General features: G+C 37.7%; 1 protein-coding gene across 1 annotated transcript in view; it reads right to left on the reverse strand.

The window, feature by feature from the left end:
• HMGCLL1 (3-hydroxymethyl-3-methylglutaryl-CoA lyase like 1) overlaps nucleotides 1-17,846 on the reverse strand; it is a 75,101-nt gene extending 57,255 nt beyond the window's left edge. Inside the window, exon 1 of the mRNA XM_056488109.1 lies at nucleotides 17,677-17,846. Coding sequence (XP_056344084.1) covers nucleotides 17,677-17,781 — 105 coding nt within the window. The 5' untranslated portion in view covers nucleotides 17,782-17,846. The remainder of the gene's footprint in view (nucleotides 1-17,676) is intronic.
• Between the last annotated feature and the right edge of the window lie 371 nt (nucleotides 17,847-18,217).

The raw sequence follows: 18,217 nt of genomic DNA on the forward strand, positions 1-18,217 counted from the left end.
TCTATTTGATCACATGGAACATCTGGTAAGTTGAAACTCTGTCAGGCCCTGCTAAGCCCACACTCACTGACAGTATAAACCTACTTAAATGTGAAGGTAAAACCTTCACATCTGCTGCATATTGTTCCTCTTAAGTTATTTTCACAAATATGGCACTGCTTCAGCACTACAGGCATAAATCTGGGTTATTTCATGATTATCAGATCCTTCTTGTTGCAAGACAAATGCCACAGCTGTACTATGAGTGAAGCTGTGACTGGAAAATAAAAAGAGAGCTAAAATAGATTATGGGAACCAAAACATAATTTAGAGCACGGAAAATGTCCATAAAACTTTGAGAGCAAAAGCATTCATTTTCTGGGCCAATTCTTGTAAATCCTATTTAGTGCCTACTGTGGCAAAATTTTGTGGAAATCAAGAGCTGTACTTGTCTTTTCAGAACAGGTCGCACAGATATCAGGTGATGTCCACAGCCCTTGGAGTTCATAGGGGTCAAAAGTTTGGAGGGGATATTGCAGAAAGGCATTCAAGTATTGGTTTTTATTTTCTGTCTTTGTTATTATAGATATAGAATCTCTTTGAATCATTGTCCAAGCCCCTGATTTTCTCTACAGCCTTCCTGTTCACTAGTCAGTCTCAACTTGAATTCACTGTTCACTGAGAATCACATAGGGAATCTCTCCTACATACTGGAAACTCAAGGCAGTACTATAGTATGGACTGTACACTCTCAAAGCTGATGAACTAACTGCTTAGAATAAATTTCTTGGCTCAGAGTCCAGAAGTCTTGCTTTGCATTGTACTTCATCTGATTTTGGTATATTGATCGCTCCTATCTTCAACATTTCTCCTGTGTGGCATCCAACTGAAAATGTACTGAAAATGTCTCCTTCTCTTATCAGCAGGTATTACCACCTTAATATTTTCTTATGAAAACTTTTGGACTAACATCATTACCTTATTTTAGTGCAAACACATATTATTTCAAAAAAAATTAGATTAGTGCCATAGAAGAAAGACATTTTAAAAAACATGGAGGAACTCCACCAGCAATGCCTTTCTGGACTAATAAATCTGCTTTCAACATTACCTCCTATTTCCTCCTCAGCCAGTTTCTTATTCATCTCACCAATTCTGTTTTGATCATTCCTCTCCCCAGCATAACTAATAATTTCTCTTGTGCTGCATTGCTGAAGCTCAAGAGATAACATGCAAGTCAAAGACAGGCAGGATACTGAGATTCAGGCCCCTGTACAGTATTTATACATTTTACAGTCTATTGCTGCTGGATAGAACTCAGAAAGAAATTGGAGACTGTAAGAGTATGTATACCATCTTCTGCTAAGGTGACTCTAATGTTTTTCTATGCTGTGGCCCAAGTTAAATCCAAGGAGTAGAGGAATCTCACCTGTCCTGTGAATGAATACACTCAGTAACTAGCTGTTAGGACATTCTTCCAAGGGAGAAAGAAACATGTACGTGACAAAGCTGTTGGGAAGAAAAAGGAGACTCCAGTTTCTAGGAACTTTTCTAATCACAGCACCACACTTGCAGAATATCTGGACATTACTTATATAATATCTGAAGAAACTGCCTGAGCCACAAGTCTGTGGCACATTCTGTGCCAGGCTTAATGCCATCTGACTCACTAGTCAAGCTTCAAATGCAGAGAACACAGTAAGTCTGTAAGAACCTAGGCAGAGTTTAAACAATTCTCTGTTTACTACCTGGATGGCATCAGACCTCAACCAGGACTTGGGCTTCATGAATTGAAGGACTCATTTCCCCAAACTCTAAATGGAGCATTTAAAATGTACACTACACCTTTGGGTAAAAGGAATGATTTTCTGAACCAACAAGACTAACTTGGAGAATTTTACCATCTTTAAGTATAGCATTCAATGCCCTACAGATAATAATTAGAAAATATAAATAGAAAAATGAAAACCAGTTTCCATATTTTAAATGAATTAAAAATGGTGAAGTATGCAGAAATATACAATTACCAACTTTAGTACTACTAAAACATGTTAGGTATACAATTTTGTTTCAGAAAAAATATTTACCGAATTTAACTGTATGAACTATTTTTATGTAACAATATATGAAAAGTATTAATGGCAAATACTTAAGAGGGACAGCTTATTGAATAATGCAGGGTCTCTATTAAAAAGTAATGACCACCAAAGTATCATGTTTTAAATATCAAAAAGGAAATAGCTGACATAAAAGACTAAGAGCCTGGAAAATTTGTTTTTCCATGTATCAAACCTTGCCAAGGGAGCACAAAAACCATATAAAACCACACACACACGCACAAAAAAAAAAAAAAAAAAAAAAAGCCTCCCTCAAAACAGAATGTAGCCAAAGCGTATTTTTAAAAGAAATAGAAAAAGGAAAACCAAACCATTTAGCTTGAGACATTGAATGCCAAATTTCTGTATGGAAACATTTTCTCTCAACTATAAATAGCTGCAAATTTAGGTTCATTACAGAAAACCCTAGTAACTTTTAATTAAAGCAGTATAATCTCCCTAATGTAACAATAAATATAAAGAAATTAAATAAACACACTTTTTAACCTCTCTCATTATTTCACTACTTCTACTAAAGGCGTTGAGGTTCTTTCAGCCTTCTGGTTTTTATTCCATGAAGGCCATTCATAAAGGCAGAAACAGCAATGGCAAATATTACCCTTCTATTACCAAATACTAGCTTCTCAAAGGTAACTGAAAAACACAAAAGTAAGAGAGAAGGATCTGGAGATTCAGGTATTTTCAATCCTTCTAACCAAGCGAGATTAAGCTTTGCTTTCCTTTTCCACAAGGTGGTGTTCTGGCACAGAGGACAACTGAACAAAGGTAGGTCCACCGTGTACAAAGAAGAATTACTCAGGAAAGCAGTTTTCAACAAGAAACAGCAGGGAGGTGGCATCATAACTCCATAATGTATATCTGCAGTGACATGGAAAAATGCCCAAAAACCAGGAGAAGGCTCTAAGATAAATAATATGATTGCTGGAAGGAGAACAAAAGAAACAGGTCAATCTTCTGAACACACAGATGTCTCTAAACTTTATAAGACATAGAAGAAATAAACAGGAAGAAATTAACATCCTTGTTCACACAATTCACACTACTAGAAGGCAGATACAAAACATTAATTCCCAGCTTAACTAAAGGAAAAAATGGAGAAGATTCAAAAAACAGTGGGATGCACCTGAGAACATCCCTCAGGAAAGATAAACTGAGTACTCATTCTAGAGCCTCTGCTGTATGCTGCTGAGATGACCACTGGGAGAAGAATGGCCATGAATGAACCATGACTAGCAAAAACCCTCAACCACTGAGAAACTTTCATCAAATGAAGTTTTCTTATTATATCAGTCCATATGCATGACCTGAAGGTTAACACAGACATATCACAAACACAGCAGTTACAACACATAAAATACCAGATGCATTTCAATAAAAGCAATACATATGATAATACTTAGGACTCTCCATATTGTTTCTGATGCTGATTGACTATGAAAATGAAATAGCACAACTGATCCTGGACTATAAACTAGGATGTCATAGATAAAACAGTAGCCTGGCACTTAATGAGTAGAAATATTGGGACTCCCTACTTCAAAAAAATAATTTAATCAACTCAAGATTGTCCATGGGAGGGCAAAATATAAAATCCAATTAAATCACTACTAATAAAATTAATTAAGTGCAGAGTTAACCTGTCTGGAATAAACCAAATTGTTGTTGAGGTCAGAAGGTTGTTTGAGCTTACGAAAGAGTAGTGATTTACATATATAAGGAGATTATCTGAACTGGGAGAGAATTCACTGTAGGGATTTCTATGGTAAAATAACAGCCCTAATATTTCTACTGTCATTTATATTAGCTATTAAATTGCAATATAATCTGCTAGTATACTACTTCTTATTGTTGCAGGGTGTTTACAAATATGATTTTGAACAAGAAGGAATTTAACTGAACTATGAGGATCATACTTATGCTGCTGGAATGCCCAGTTGTTTGACCTAATCCTGTTTACAAAGAGGACTTTAATGGTAGAGGCAAAGGCAATAAAGTAGAAATAATATTAACTAATAAAGAAAAAACTATTTTATTTAGAAAATAGAAATTAAGATTTGGAAAAAAATAATTCTGTCATGTATTCTGATGAGCTGGCAAATGCAAAGGTTAACAAATGACATTAATAAGAAATGCCCGGAAGACTGAAAAAAGAAATGCGTTAAGAATACTATTCTTACACAAAACTAGAACATTTGAGTCACACTCACAACTCATGGACATACAAATTTTAAAGAGCAAAACACCATCTATGTATCACAATTCCTTTTGAAAATTCTTTACAATAAGTCTTCCACAGCTACAGCAGACAAGGTTTTCAGGTCAAGGTTAAGAAACCTCAGCTAGCACCAGTCACATGAAGAGGATACTAAGCCATTTCAGAGCATTTCTTTGGAGCAACTGGCATGATTTCGATTCTTCTGCCCAAACTACTCCTTAGAAGAAAATCAGACCAACTTAATTCTTGCCTCGTTTTCCCATGACTCCTCTGTAAACAGAGAATTCGCATCGATCCAGACCTAAACCCATGGACTGACTCTGCAGTTTGACCCTGAATCTCCCTCATTACTATGGACCTGCCAGAGGGGCACAGGGCTGCATGGCCAACTCTGTTCACCACCACTGGACCGAAGCCTGACCATGACTCACAGACCTGCACTCCCAGCTGTCACCTGGGGCCTCCCTTAACATACAAACTCGCCTGATGACCCGGATTTGTGCTTGAACCTTCTCTAGGCCTACCCTTCTCACCCCACTTAGCTCCTGTGGGACTGCCTGTTACCACCCTCAGGCCCCTCCCTTAGGGAGCTGCTGGCCCTCACTGCTCCCTGACAGAGAAATTTCTTATTCTAGAGTTCACTTTAATATCTGAACTTTGTCCCTTAACATCCAATTCAGATATATACTCCTTGAGTATTTCTTTACCCCAAGTCCAACAGGCTAGGATTAGAATGCAGTTTTTTTCTCCCTTTCTTTGCCCCTTTCTATCAGTTGCACCTAAAACCAAAGTGTAGTAGTTGTTAATGCCTAGCACCCTAAGGATAAGCTTTGTTGATGAAGGCCAGAGATATCACACTTTTCAGATTAGAGTAGCAGCACTCATAAAATACATCTGAACATTAGTGTTTTGTGTATTAACTCTGATTTATCTTCTTATCCACTAGAGGCTACAGCTATCAGATGCTATGACAGTAATCCCAAAGAATAATGTTTTATTCAAGTAACAAACAAGTGTTTGACATGAAAAAATATACCAAAATCCAACTAATAAAATATGTGTGATACACAAACTGAACCATGTTTACAAAAGAGAAAACTTAGGCATAATATGCAGTCATGCTAAATCACCCATCACACAGACAACTGCCACAGAGGTACTAAGTTTGCACATCAATTTCTCAGCACAATACTTCCTTGGTCTTAGCAAAATGCAAAAAGATGTAGCAAAACAAATAAGGAACTCCTTTCTGTAAGAAAGAACATTTCTTTCAGACAAACACAAAATCACACATTTTCTGAAGAGCTACAGAGTTAATAAATCAGTATAACCTCTGTCTGCAGGAGAGAGGGAACAGGAGGAATTCCTCACTTCCCAGACTATTTTCCCTTATATTAGATCAGAAGAGATCAACTCTCACATACTTTGGGTGAAACACCTGCTGATTATTTTCTGTGACTTGTAGTTTACTCTTTTGCTTACAGTGGATGTACTTAATGGATGGGAAACCAGAACCTGCAGCTGCCTCTAGTACACAATTTACCTCATATAACCAACTGAAGTGAACTCAGCTTGAACTATGAACACACATAAACTGAAAACCTGGAACTCTCTGTTTTGTTTAATTGAAAGGGGAGTAAGGCATTTGATACTGTCTGGGGGTGTCTACTTTCGCTTTTATTTTAAAAGCATAAGAATAAAATATAATAATAATACATTTTTAAATGCATGGGAGCATGAAAGTTTTCTGTACTTTTCACATCACATCGCACACCAAAATCATGTTCCTTCTTAGGTTATTACTCATTTTCCCCTTCCATGAGGAAGTGCAGAGTTCAGAAGCAGAAAACAAGCATAATGTTCCTCACTGTTTTATTTACCATGTCGAGAGTTTGGAATGCATTCTGAAACTACTACTCTTAGTCAAACAAATTACATGGGTTACCATACTGATCTTGCAACAATATTATTCTGTATTTCCGTATCACCTTGTCAGTTTCTTCATAAACTAGATTTTCTTCTCCATCTCTCCATTATTTGAAGAGAACACAAAATGTAACAGTGTTTATTCCAAAACTGATGGTACACTGAACTTCTATACCAGGCAAGTGTTTTTCTGAGTAACAGGGTATAAAGCCATGAATTGTTAGCCCATATTCTTTAGCTTTAGTCCTGATTAAATCCTTGCTTTGTAACTTTACATGTATCACTTTCAAACCCCAAAACTGTACAAAATATAGGTATAGTGAAATGATAGCACACAACTTAACTGGTGGTGTTATCTCAGGGATACAGTAAAGGCTATGATGGATAGAAAATCAATGAAGCATAAATCTAATAGTCATGAGCAGAATCTATTAATATAAACATTCACAAAGAAACATATGTAAGTTTCACATACAATACCATTGCTAATATTATTTCAAATAATATAAATAAGTCTGGGGAAATAAAAGCATAGAATTATCAACATTTAAGATTCATTATTAATTTAGACATTTCATTGATATTTTCATAACTCAATAAAAACAAAGCCAGAGAAAGTCACTGGAAAATATCCATGAAGCAATTTTGATGTGAAGATAGTTACAGACTCCCAGAAGCTTTTCCCTTTAGTAAGCAAAGGGAAGAAATATTAATTATATACACTGAATTATATACATTACACATTTTAAATTGTGATAATCAAAATCATGGGAGTCCATGCTACATTCTAACTATGCAGCCAATGACAACTAACTACATGTCACTATAGAGCCACACAGACATTTTCTGTGGTCATGGCTAAAATTTACCAAATGGAAGCTCCAATGGAACAGAAAATTCCACAGGCTTGTGGCAGGCTAACAAAACTGCTGTTCTGACAGCTCTTCAAAGAAGGAAATCTCAGGAATTGGAGACCGAGTGTCTAACAGAAGCAGCAGCTAGTTCTAGGAGTAACTGGAAACCATGTCCAATTCTCTGCCATGATGTTGGAAGCTCTTAAAAAAAAAAGTAGCATTACAGGAAAAAAAGAAAGATAAAATCAAGCCCAAAGATTGTTCACTACCTTTGAATACAAAGAAATAGCTTCTTTAATATTTATGTCTATACTTCAGAAAATTCATTCATATCCTGACAAAAATAGGCCACATTTGTCAAATAACAGTCTCCTAGATGAGACTGAACTTTCTGTATTATCACTGACAACTTGACACCTTCTAAAAAACATTTGTTGCTGTTTTCAATAAATGCAGAGTACATGGAATAGCAGAGATCTGAATACCCAAATTACAGCCAACAGTTCCTGCAACCTAAAAAGGCACATAGATGCGCTGTAGTCACAGAATTTTTGACAACTTGAAAAACAATGATCAAGGAATCTATTAGTAGTGTCAGGTGGTAGCAGAGGCACAGGCAACCACAGTTAGATTTGTGTTACAGTGAAATAAATAATAAATGGTACTAGAGACCTCTACGACTAACAGGAGGCCAACACAGCCAGTCACTTCAGCAAATATTAAAAATGTATTTTCAGGACATGGTGTATACATTACCTTTTTCTATTTCCCTAAATGCTTCCCTTGGCTAACAAGAAGCATTTCTCCATTAACCAAGCTGATTTACAGCCAACTCACTTTCATCCATATCCCTATCTTGGTCAAAGCCTGGAAAAGCAATTATACTCTGCCATCTGGGCTGGATGAAAAGGATACAGAGAACGGAGATCAACAGCATACTGATGACACTGGAGCCAAAACCTCCCACACTTTCCTTTACTATTATTTATGGTAATAGTATTATGGTGTGTACAGTGTTTTACAGGCTAAAGAGAGAATTCTAGAAAGGAGAAAGAGTGGTGTTTTTCCACACACATTGAAAAAGCAGAGGCATGATCATCATTACAAATCAAACATGTGCAAGCAATTTGCTCTTTAAAATACTTTGGGCTATCAGTGGGGGAAAATGAATATACTGACAAGTCAGCCCATCTACCCTATCAGGTAAGTCTCTCTAAGAAACTCATTGTCAATAAAAGTGAGTTATGCATAGATCTTTAAGAATTAAAATTAAAAGCTGAAAGTAAATCAACTGTTCTCCATTACTACTGCAATCAAAATCATCTTCTATGTCCAAAGGCTGGGCCTAAAAGATTAAGTCATGAATTTCAATACAGGTGGCCCACCATGTTTTCCATAGCTCTCTTTCCAAAAGACATTGATTAAAATGACAGTATTTTAATGGTTATTTATTTCATCACTGTTGGCAACACATCCTTCAGGAGAATTTGAAATTTATAAAGTTCTTTAGAAAAATAACATCTGTAAAGTATTAACATAATAATTTCCCAATAATGGTAAGGAAATTATAACTTGAACACTACGTCATTCTTGATGTTATAAAAACCGTCCATTTTCACAATGAAATTAGTCAAATGTGAGCAAATTTGAAGAATATAATTTCCTTCCTATTTAGCTGAAAATAATGAAAGGCATTAAAAATTTTCCTTATATGAAATTTTAAAATTACATAGATATAAGTTGCTAGATTTTAAATAAACATTTAAAATAAATTATCACTTTTCATAAGCTTACTAAAAAATACTTATGTAATAATGATATGTCACAGCATCTTCTGAACTGATTAAATTTCTAATTTATTACGGCAAATAGTAATGTAGCAGTAATTTTAGGGCATTCAAATCATGCAGACCTGAAAACATTGAAGTGGAACAGGTAGAAGAAAATATACTGGTAGTGGAGGAACTTTGACAAAGATAAAATCAAATTGGGAACATATCACTTTGGACTGTTTGAGAAGATTAAGGGTTGTCATGGCAAATTGAATCATGTTATTTCCCAATTTTTTATTGCTTTCACTTCTAGATTTTGCACACTTAGGAAGCTGCTTTTTTTTTAAGCCTCCATATTCTGGATAAAAAAGTGCTAACTCATGAGAAAGAAATTACGTAGTTATAAAACTGATAATAAGACCAGTGTTAACTAAGGATAAATAAAAGGAAAATATATCTAATAGTACTACTATTAGCTGTACTTTTATTTTACTGTGACACATAAAATTAACTGAGGGATTTTTCCAACCACTGACAATAAATAATACTGATTACGGCCTAAATGGCAATGCAGCCAGACCAAGTCCTGAAATACTCTTAATGATAGGACTCAACTGGACTTTAAAACACCTGCACTTAAGTATCTACACTGCTACGTCTACAGGTGTCCTGGGTATCCCTGTACAGTCAATGTATATACTCACATAAAACATCTTAAGGTTCCCTAAACAGAATGCAGGACACAGGTCCTGTGGCTTTTTGGAAGCTGGAGATAAAGGAGGATAGCATAGGGCATGTTAAATGGTGTCATGAAGGAAGAATGGCCAACTGAATGAAGCCACTTCTCAGCACTGTCAGCATGGTCAAAAGCATATCCAACAATGCAGCAAACGCCAGGGGCACAAGTCAGATGGCTAGTTACAGGCACCCTTGTGCATTTGGGATGCATCTGACTTGACCTCTAGCCACTGTGCCAGAGAACACAAGTCTCCTGTAAATCCTATTCGATACCTGCCAACCCTATAAGCCATCTCAGCTACCTTAGGGCATCTCCCATGGCATAAGAGCACTTAGGAAATTAAATCAAATCATGAATATCAAAAAACGGCAGGGAGACAAGAGAAAATTCTCAATCACCAGTTGATTCCTCTCTGCATAGCCAACAGACAACTGGCTTAGTAGCTTAATATTCCACATCTTCAGTCATCCCATTTTGGCTAAAGTGACCTGCCAAGGCCAATGAACTGGCCTATACTCTGTCTTCTCTTTCCCCAATAAAATATTCATGTATGCTGCTATACTTTCTATGAAGCTAGCACATACTTCAATTCAAATTATGTTTCCAGGGTTTTAAAAATTCAGCTGTGATCAGCTGCGGATTCTGCTAAATCTTTTCCCTAATCCCAGTGTTCCGCATGATATACCTTCATCACTTACCTTGTTCCTCCCTTTCTCACATACTAACACCTACATTTAATCTCATCTTAACTATTTGCATTAAAAGTAAGCCCTAAAGCCACATACAGTTCCTTTCCAGATGCTGCTGTTGAATTATTTCCCCATGGGTTTCACCTAACATTCCGGCAATGTCCTCTGGCGCTTCAGTCCACACATCTCATCCATTCAAAGCCTTTAAATTTCTTTTTCCAAGAAACTCATAAACTAACACCTTTATTCCCATACAAAACAGCTAACATCTGTGGACAAAAAAACCCACTCAAACAAAGAATAAATGTCCACCCAGCACAGTTTTTTCACCAATGCACCTTTTAGCAGTTTTTGCATGTAATAAATCTGTGTTTTTGTCACAAGAGCTGCTGAGAATGACTCTCATAAGAGTATTTAATCCAAATAAATTCAAATGCAATGCCACAACTGGAGTAACTTTCATTTATTTACACCAAACTGTAAATAAATCTCCATTTAACAAGGGAATTATCTAAAAATAATACTGGCTATAACAACATTCCAACAGCAAATATAATTTCCTTCTTATCACCTACAGCATCTTTTCCATCTTTTGCAATATTAGAATTTTGTCCCAAATGCTCATCAAAATCTTCACCATTGACATAATACCTAATCCAATTAGGTTAAGTTCTAAAAGTTAGGAAAAAACTGCTATGAGCTGATTAGTTCTAACTGTAGTAACTTAAGTTTGAAAGGCAACTCTTAAAACTGTTCCTGGAAATACTTTTCTGAAATGTAAACCATGCATTTAGCAGTTTTCTGGTTCCTCTGAAGTGATTGATTAAAAAAGCAGGTAATAAAATGTCTGATTAATAATATCTTATGTAATAAAATTCTTACTATTCACTGTATGTCATGTCCCCATCAACATATTAAGGAAATAGAAAAAATCCTTCATCTCTACTGCATTGCTTAATTTTAAAGCATGTGCACCATTTTGACATTTCTACCCCAAAAGGGCTATATAAGCATACATTAACACAGCAGTAATATTTTCCTTTTTCTGAAAAGCAAAAACGCTGAATTTGTTTTATGGGTATTCAGCACAGCATGGAAGTCTGATTTTGATCATGCCCTCATCTCAAAAACTTCAGATCAACCAATAAAGCAACTTCTCTCAGAATTTCAATATCCTGATGAGTTTTACTAAGTGACAGAAGATGGATGGATTAGATAGACAGAGAGAACCTTTTCCCACAAATTTCTGCCTGATTTTTATTCCCATTCTTAAAATTATTCTTTTCTGTTCTAGCATTTTCTGAGGTTCAATTAATTGATGATCCTTACTGAGTGCATAGTACTTCATGGCACTGTATGTAAGGTCCACATCTGCACTACCATGTGCATTGGCAAACTTTTAAGGTGGCACATTTTGCCCAGCAAGTTCACAATAACGCACAACATTGTCTCTTTCATACTTCATCTACCTTTTTAAATATACATTTGGGAGAAAAGAAGGATTCTCCAGAAAATATTATACCTTTGTTAAATGAACGAGAGAGCTAAACAATAGAAGAGAATTCAACACAGCCTGAGGTACTAAACAACTACTTTTCTGAAGCCCTCCACAGTTTCCTTAAACATAACTTCTGTCATACTTGACACATTAAGGATTCTCAATGGCCTTCAGTTTCTAAAATTTCAGAGAATCATCACCTTGCTTAAACACCTCAAATATCTATACAGTGAAAGAAATAAAGATGACAAGAACTCAGCTTTATCTCTGGACTGTACCTACATTGCACCAGTTTCATACTGCATGCTATTTATGTATAAACTGAAATTCAAACATATGCTTCCATAAACATTGCATCTTTCAAAGCAGGTGATGCAAGAGCTGAAACTATCTTTTTCCTCAGAAACACCAAAAAATAGTCCTATCATTAAAATGCAGGAAAACAAGTAACTTCATCCTAGACATCCAGCATTCCACCCTTAAGCATTCTAGGTACTCAGCATTCCTTCTAAGTGAGAAAAAAACCCCAACCTTAAAGCCACTACAGAGACAACAGTTAATACTATGTATTAGTCACCAAATCAGAAAATACAAAACCAGAAAATCTGACTAATTAGAAGCAGTAAATTGTTTTGCTTTATGAAAACTTCTATGTCTGACCAGCTGGTACAGTAAGCTTCTAAGGCGAGAAGCTGACTTCTCAAATCATAAATAAGATCCTTATTAAAAGAAATTCTCATTTATTTCAGGAATTAAATTGGGATCTGACTGATCTTCAGCAATTCACTTATCTTCACTCTCAGCCTAATCAACGAGAAAAGAATGATCTCAAGATGCATGAATTTTAGAATTATTTGACATGTGGGGTGCCTTAAATCAATCCTCCTTCTTGAGCTGGCATGAAAGGAAATGAACATCACTATGCCCATATTTAGGCTTTGGAGGAGATGGAGGTCAGAAAAGTCAAAAAAGGGATCTTACAAAATGCAGATAGAGGGTTTGAGTAAAAACTTCCTGTGTATTTTTAGTTCCCAAATTTGCAGAGCAAATCCTTTACAATATTTCCACTTTTATTATAAAGTTTTAAATTCACTTAATAATCCCAATATAGCATAGATCTCTAACTAAAAAGCTCCTGTTACCCATCCAGTATTTACAGACCAATGTACAAAAGAACTGAAAGTCAGCGACTCCGCTTAGGTGAAACTTACACTTTATCAGCTTAACTTCTAACATCCTGTTTGGCACCCCCAACAAACCAACCACTCAGCCTTTTTGGACTTTCTCTCTTCAGAGCTCTTGGGATCTTACTCTGCAGTATATAAAATACCTGACTGAAAAATTTGGCATGAGTCTAGTGACTGGATCTTCTGAAGGGGAAACTCCTCTTGACTTCAAAGAACATTTTACAAAGAGCTCAGGATTGCACTCTGCCTACTCCAGTTAAATTCAGTGGGAGTGGGTTTTATTTACTGCCTTCAGTGTCAACATGTATCATATGCCATTCAACATTTCCAAATTCAACAAGAAAAAAAAGAGCATGCTGATACAAACTGAATAGATTGCTGTAATTTAAAATTAAATTATAATCTCTTCTACTTTATTCCTCTGTTTATTCTATTTTTATAATAACTTTGTATGTTTTACATCTTACAAACGCTAAGAAAATAAATGCTCCTTGGAATTTGCAACAAAGCAAAAAAAAACCAATTCCCATTCTTGGGACATAATCCATTTAATGAGTTCTGTATTGACAAGGCTTTTGAATGTAGAAGAATACAGAAGGGCAGGAGTAATGTAGGACTGGAAACCAAGAATTTTCTAGTCTCTTAGTGATCAATTATTTGGTCTTTGGTTATATGAAAGACAACACAAGGTCAGGATGAAAACAGAATGAGGTTAAGAATGGTGGGCAAAAGAAAGAGAGAAAAACAATCTTTGCCCATTGAAATTAACATACTTTCTCTATAAAATTTCATTTATTATCTTTAAATAATGCCATCTTTTAAGAGTTAAGAAACAAAAACTGCAACATAAAGTCCAGGAAAACTACCTTGTTTTTTTTCCTCTACTTATATGCAATTTTTATCAGATTTAAAAAAATAAAAAAAGGGGTGTGTGTGTAAACAATGATGTATGGTAACTGCCATAGTAAATTAATAAATTTGTAATATTGTTGTCAGCAATTTTTGATGGTGCTTATTAACTAGATAAATTTAATTAAAAATGAAAATAGGCTGAATAATTATTTAATGAGAGACAGCAAATATTAATTTATTCCTGGAATATATAATTACATAGAGATAAAAAGAACATGAAATAGAGTATGCCTCACATCAGTTGCTCTGAGGTGTACCTACAAGACTCAAATAAAACAGATCTGCTGTCTCCTCCCAGGCTGCATAATACCATATGCCTCATTTTTTATGCTGTAATTTGAATCAAGAATCAAACATAAGTGAGTACGACATATGTAATTGTCATATGGACTTGAGTTCTGTTGTTATTTTCAAGTTACTTTAAAAATAAATTTGAGAGGTTTCTAGCATATGTTGAAAACATGACAAGCTGTTACAAAATCTAAACTAGCAAATTAAAACAGCAAAAGTAAGACACTTGTGTGCATCTCTTGATCCAAGAGTGTCATGCAGTGAGGAGATGAGGGAATCTAAGTCTGTGCATTTTCAGTTTGGATATTTAGGCACGTAGCATATAAATCATTGCAATCAAGGCTCTGAAACAGAAGTCAGCTTTCTAAATTAGAGGACACAAGTTTTTGCTTATTATTTTACGTATTTAGCAACTAGCATTCCTATTCCTCTCCAGCTACAGAACTTTCCAGTGGTAATATCCTGTACAACTTAATGATTCTGGAAATTGCATTCCATATGATAGCCTAAGTCAGTGATAGATATCCTACAACATAACATAGCACACATTAACATTATTTAGACATTACACTTCCTAGAGGCACAGCTATGTCCAGCAGAGTAAGAGACTGTAGTCTTATTTTTGTCTTATTTTTGTTGTATTGTCTATATTTGTTGTAAGTGTAGATAGCCCTCACCAAATCATATGACTCCTAATATATTCTTCTTTTACTATACCCCTTAGTACACCTAGCTAGTAGTACATAAACACAAGTGTTTAAGAAAAAGATGCTTATAATTTATCTATGCTTAACCACTAGCCTCGTGCAGTGTAGGATTCCCCAGTTTGCAGCAGCAGACAAATACTCATGCTAAAGCTGACACTAACAAAGTACTATTATAAGCCATGCAATGTAATTTAGAAAACTGGACATGGAATTTTCTCTATTTTAAAACATTTCAATTTCTAGTCCTCTATTCCTTACTATATAATCTTTAAAAGTTCTTAAAAACCAAATAATTTTCGCTACTATGGAAACCACATCATATAATTCTTTTAGTAAACCTAAATCATATCCTCATTCTTGTGATTACAAAGCTCTTAAGGAATTCTACCAATGGATCATTTGCTTTTAAATTTCTACTTTATATTTATTATATGGACTACATTCTCCAGGTCTTAACACTAGGTATCAAAGTCATTTTACATTTCACCCCCCTTTTCCAAATCATTCCAGTGGTCCAAGACCTAATTTATCTCAGGAAAACAAAGACTAAGACATCCCACTAAGACATCCCATTATTTCACCTTCAGTAGAGCTTCAAGTGGTTAAACATGGACAGGACTAGAAATTAGTCAGTACAGTATAAAACCAAATTTTTACATATTTGGGGTTTTTAGACAAAATAGAATGATTTAATTTTTACAAAAGCCCTGGCATCAGAGTTTATATTTCACTTGGTGATTACAGAAAAATCCTGAGGAACTCCTGAAAATATTTCAGCAAGTAAATAAACTCTTTATTTTTATCAGCCATGAAAACATTATTTCTGGGAAACTGTTCTTGCACCTAAACCCCCTTTCCTATTTTATTTCTTAGTGTACCCTCAAAAATATCATTACAGTGGTGCTGCCATAACTATCTTGCATACACTGGTCATAAAAAGAAAAAAGACCAACAAACCTTTTTACAACCATTACTTGAGCCAATATAGTTTCTAGATCATGTAACAAGAAACACTTTTTTCTTGAACAGGATTGGTATGGAATGCACTCCTATATAAGGAAAACCTTTGTGGGTTGTTTAAGAATCCATGTCAGAAAAATGGAAATTTGAAGAGATTCATGTAAAATCACAGCAAGGTAATGCAGAAGCAATTAAAACATGAACAATGACCAGCTCTCGATTTAATTAGTGCACTGTGCAGCTCACACCCACATCAATATGCACAGGGAAGATGTTTGCTGTTGATTCTCATATTTGCTGTTTACTGATGACAACATCTTTCTGTATCCTTGGAAGAAGAAAAATGGTGATGAAAATGAAAGAAGAGCACTGCAAAAATTAAGTAAAATGATCCATTACAATAGACTTTTTTTTTTAATTACTATTTTCTGAGATGTTAATGATTGTTTATAACTGCAAATGCATTCTGTTGCAAAAGCCTTTTCAAATCAAGTGGCATATCAAGGAATTTTGAAGAAAACTTTTAAAATATGTTCAGATCTTTTGAAAGGAAATGATGCAGCAAAACGTAGCAAGGGCACATGAACAGAATTAGAATGAACAGAATTATAATGCTTTGCTTCAAGCCTAATGCATAAAAGTCCATTAATTCTATTTTATTTCTTTACCATAATAAAAATTTCCACAAAGAAAAAAACAAAAAAGGCTGATTATTTCCCCAAGCTTTAATGCTAGATAGACACTATTCCCAGGGAAATATGATAGCCTAAAGCTGTATGGGGGCTCACCTATACACAGCAATGTTGCTTTGGGTATTCCATATAAGCAACTTTTGAGATATGAGGCTCAGAACATCTGAAGCAAAACTAAAACGCTGCCAGTTTTCATACCACTCAGAACATTCTTCATAATCTCTCCACCTCTGAAGTCACACTACTACCTCGTAATTAAATGTCGCTTCCAAAGAGTGGAGAAAAATGGAAGATAATCCCACCGCCTATCTAAAAACGGAAGAAAGATGCAACAATCAAGAGGTGTTCTTTAAAAAAGAAAATTAAAAACATATTTAAATGTAGTTTAAACGATTTTGTTCTAAGCTTGGCTTGTGTTTTTAAAGGTTTGAAGTACTGACTGATTACTGGAGCTGGAGTTGGACTGAGTGACTGTTCAGAGAGGATATGCTGGCAGCTTTCCTTCACTTCATTCCCTACAAAGCCATGTTTAGGACAATCATGGCCCACGGTGCGGATCTGGCAGCCTGCCCGGGCACTCTCTAACCTGCTCTCCCGCAGCCACTGTCCCCACCTGCCCAGGGCTGAGAGCCGGGAGGGCGAGCAGCCACCCTCGCTCCCCCCCGGGGACCCCGCGGCTGCGGTGACTCTTCCCGGACACAACCGCACTCGAGGGAGCCGCACAAGCTGCGTGCAGCAAGGGCAGTGCCGAGGGCCCGCCCAAATGCGGGTCACCCTGCCGTTCTATGATTTTCACTGATATGATCACGCGTGGCGAGCACCACTGCTGCGTGTGCTCGCCACTGGCTCACCGCTGCCCCAGCACCGCCCACCTGTGCTCGCAGTGCTGGAACACGGTGTAACACCGCCCGTGTGCTCCATCACTGAGCAGGCACAGCCCAGCGGCGCGGGGCTGGTCCGGGCAGGACAGGAGAGGGGAAAGAGGAGAGGGGACACAGCCGGGCGCTGCCGGCCGCACGGGCGGCGCGGGGGACGTGCCTGAGGGGCGGGGGGCGGCGGCGTCCCGTCCTCCCCCTGGTGGCGGCCGCGCCCCGTAGGGCCGGCCCCGTCCCATCCCTCTACCCGCGCCGGGCGGTACCTGCGCGGGGTGCGCGGCCGCGGGCGGCTCCGCGATCCAGAGCTGCTCCTTGAGGAGGTGCTGGTAGCTGAGGCAGTGCTTCAGCGCGGACGGCACCGTGCCCATGGCTCGGCCGGCAGCCGCCGCCGCTCGGAGGGCGCAGCCGCCCGGCCCGCGCGCCAGCAGCGCCGCGATTGGCGGAGCCGAGCGCCGCCGCGTCCCCTCCCGCGCGGCTGCGGCGGCCGCCGCCTCACGCCCGCCGGCCCCGGCTGCGCCCGTGCGTCTGCTTCGCCTCCTGCCCTCTCGCCTCCTGCACTCTCGCCTCCTGCCCTCTCGCCTCCTGCTCCTCTCGCCTCCTGCCCTCTCGCCTGCTGCCCTCTCGCCTGCTGCCCTCTCGCCTGCTGCCCTCTCGCCTCCTGCCCTCCCGCCTGCTGCCCTCTCGCCTGCTGCACTCTCGCCTCCTGCCCCTCTCGCCTCCTGCCCCCTCGCCTCCTGCCCTCTCGCCTGCTGCCCTCTCGCCTCCTGCCCTCTCGCCTCCTGCCCCTCTCGCCTCCTGCCCTCT

This window comes from Oenanthe melanoleuca, chromosome 3 (assembly GCF_029582105.1).
Source record: "Oenanthe melanoleuca isolate GR-GAL-2019-014 chromosome 3, OMel1.0, whole genome shotgun sequence".
Classification (NCBI taxonomy): domain Eukaryota; kingdom Metazoa; phylum Chordata; class Aves; order Passeriformes; family Muscicapidae; genus Oenanthe; species Oenanthe melanoleuca.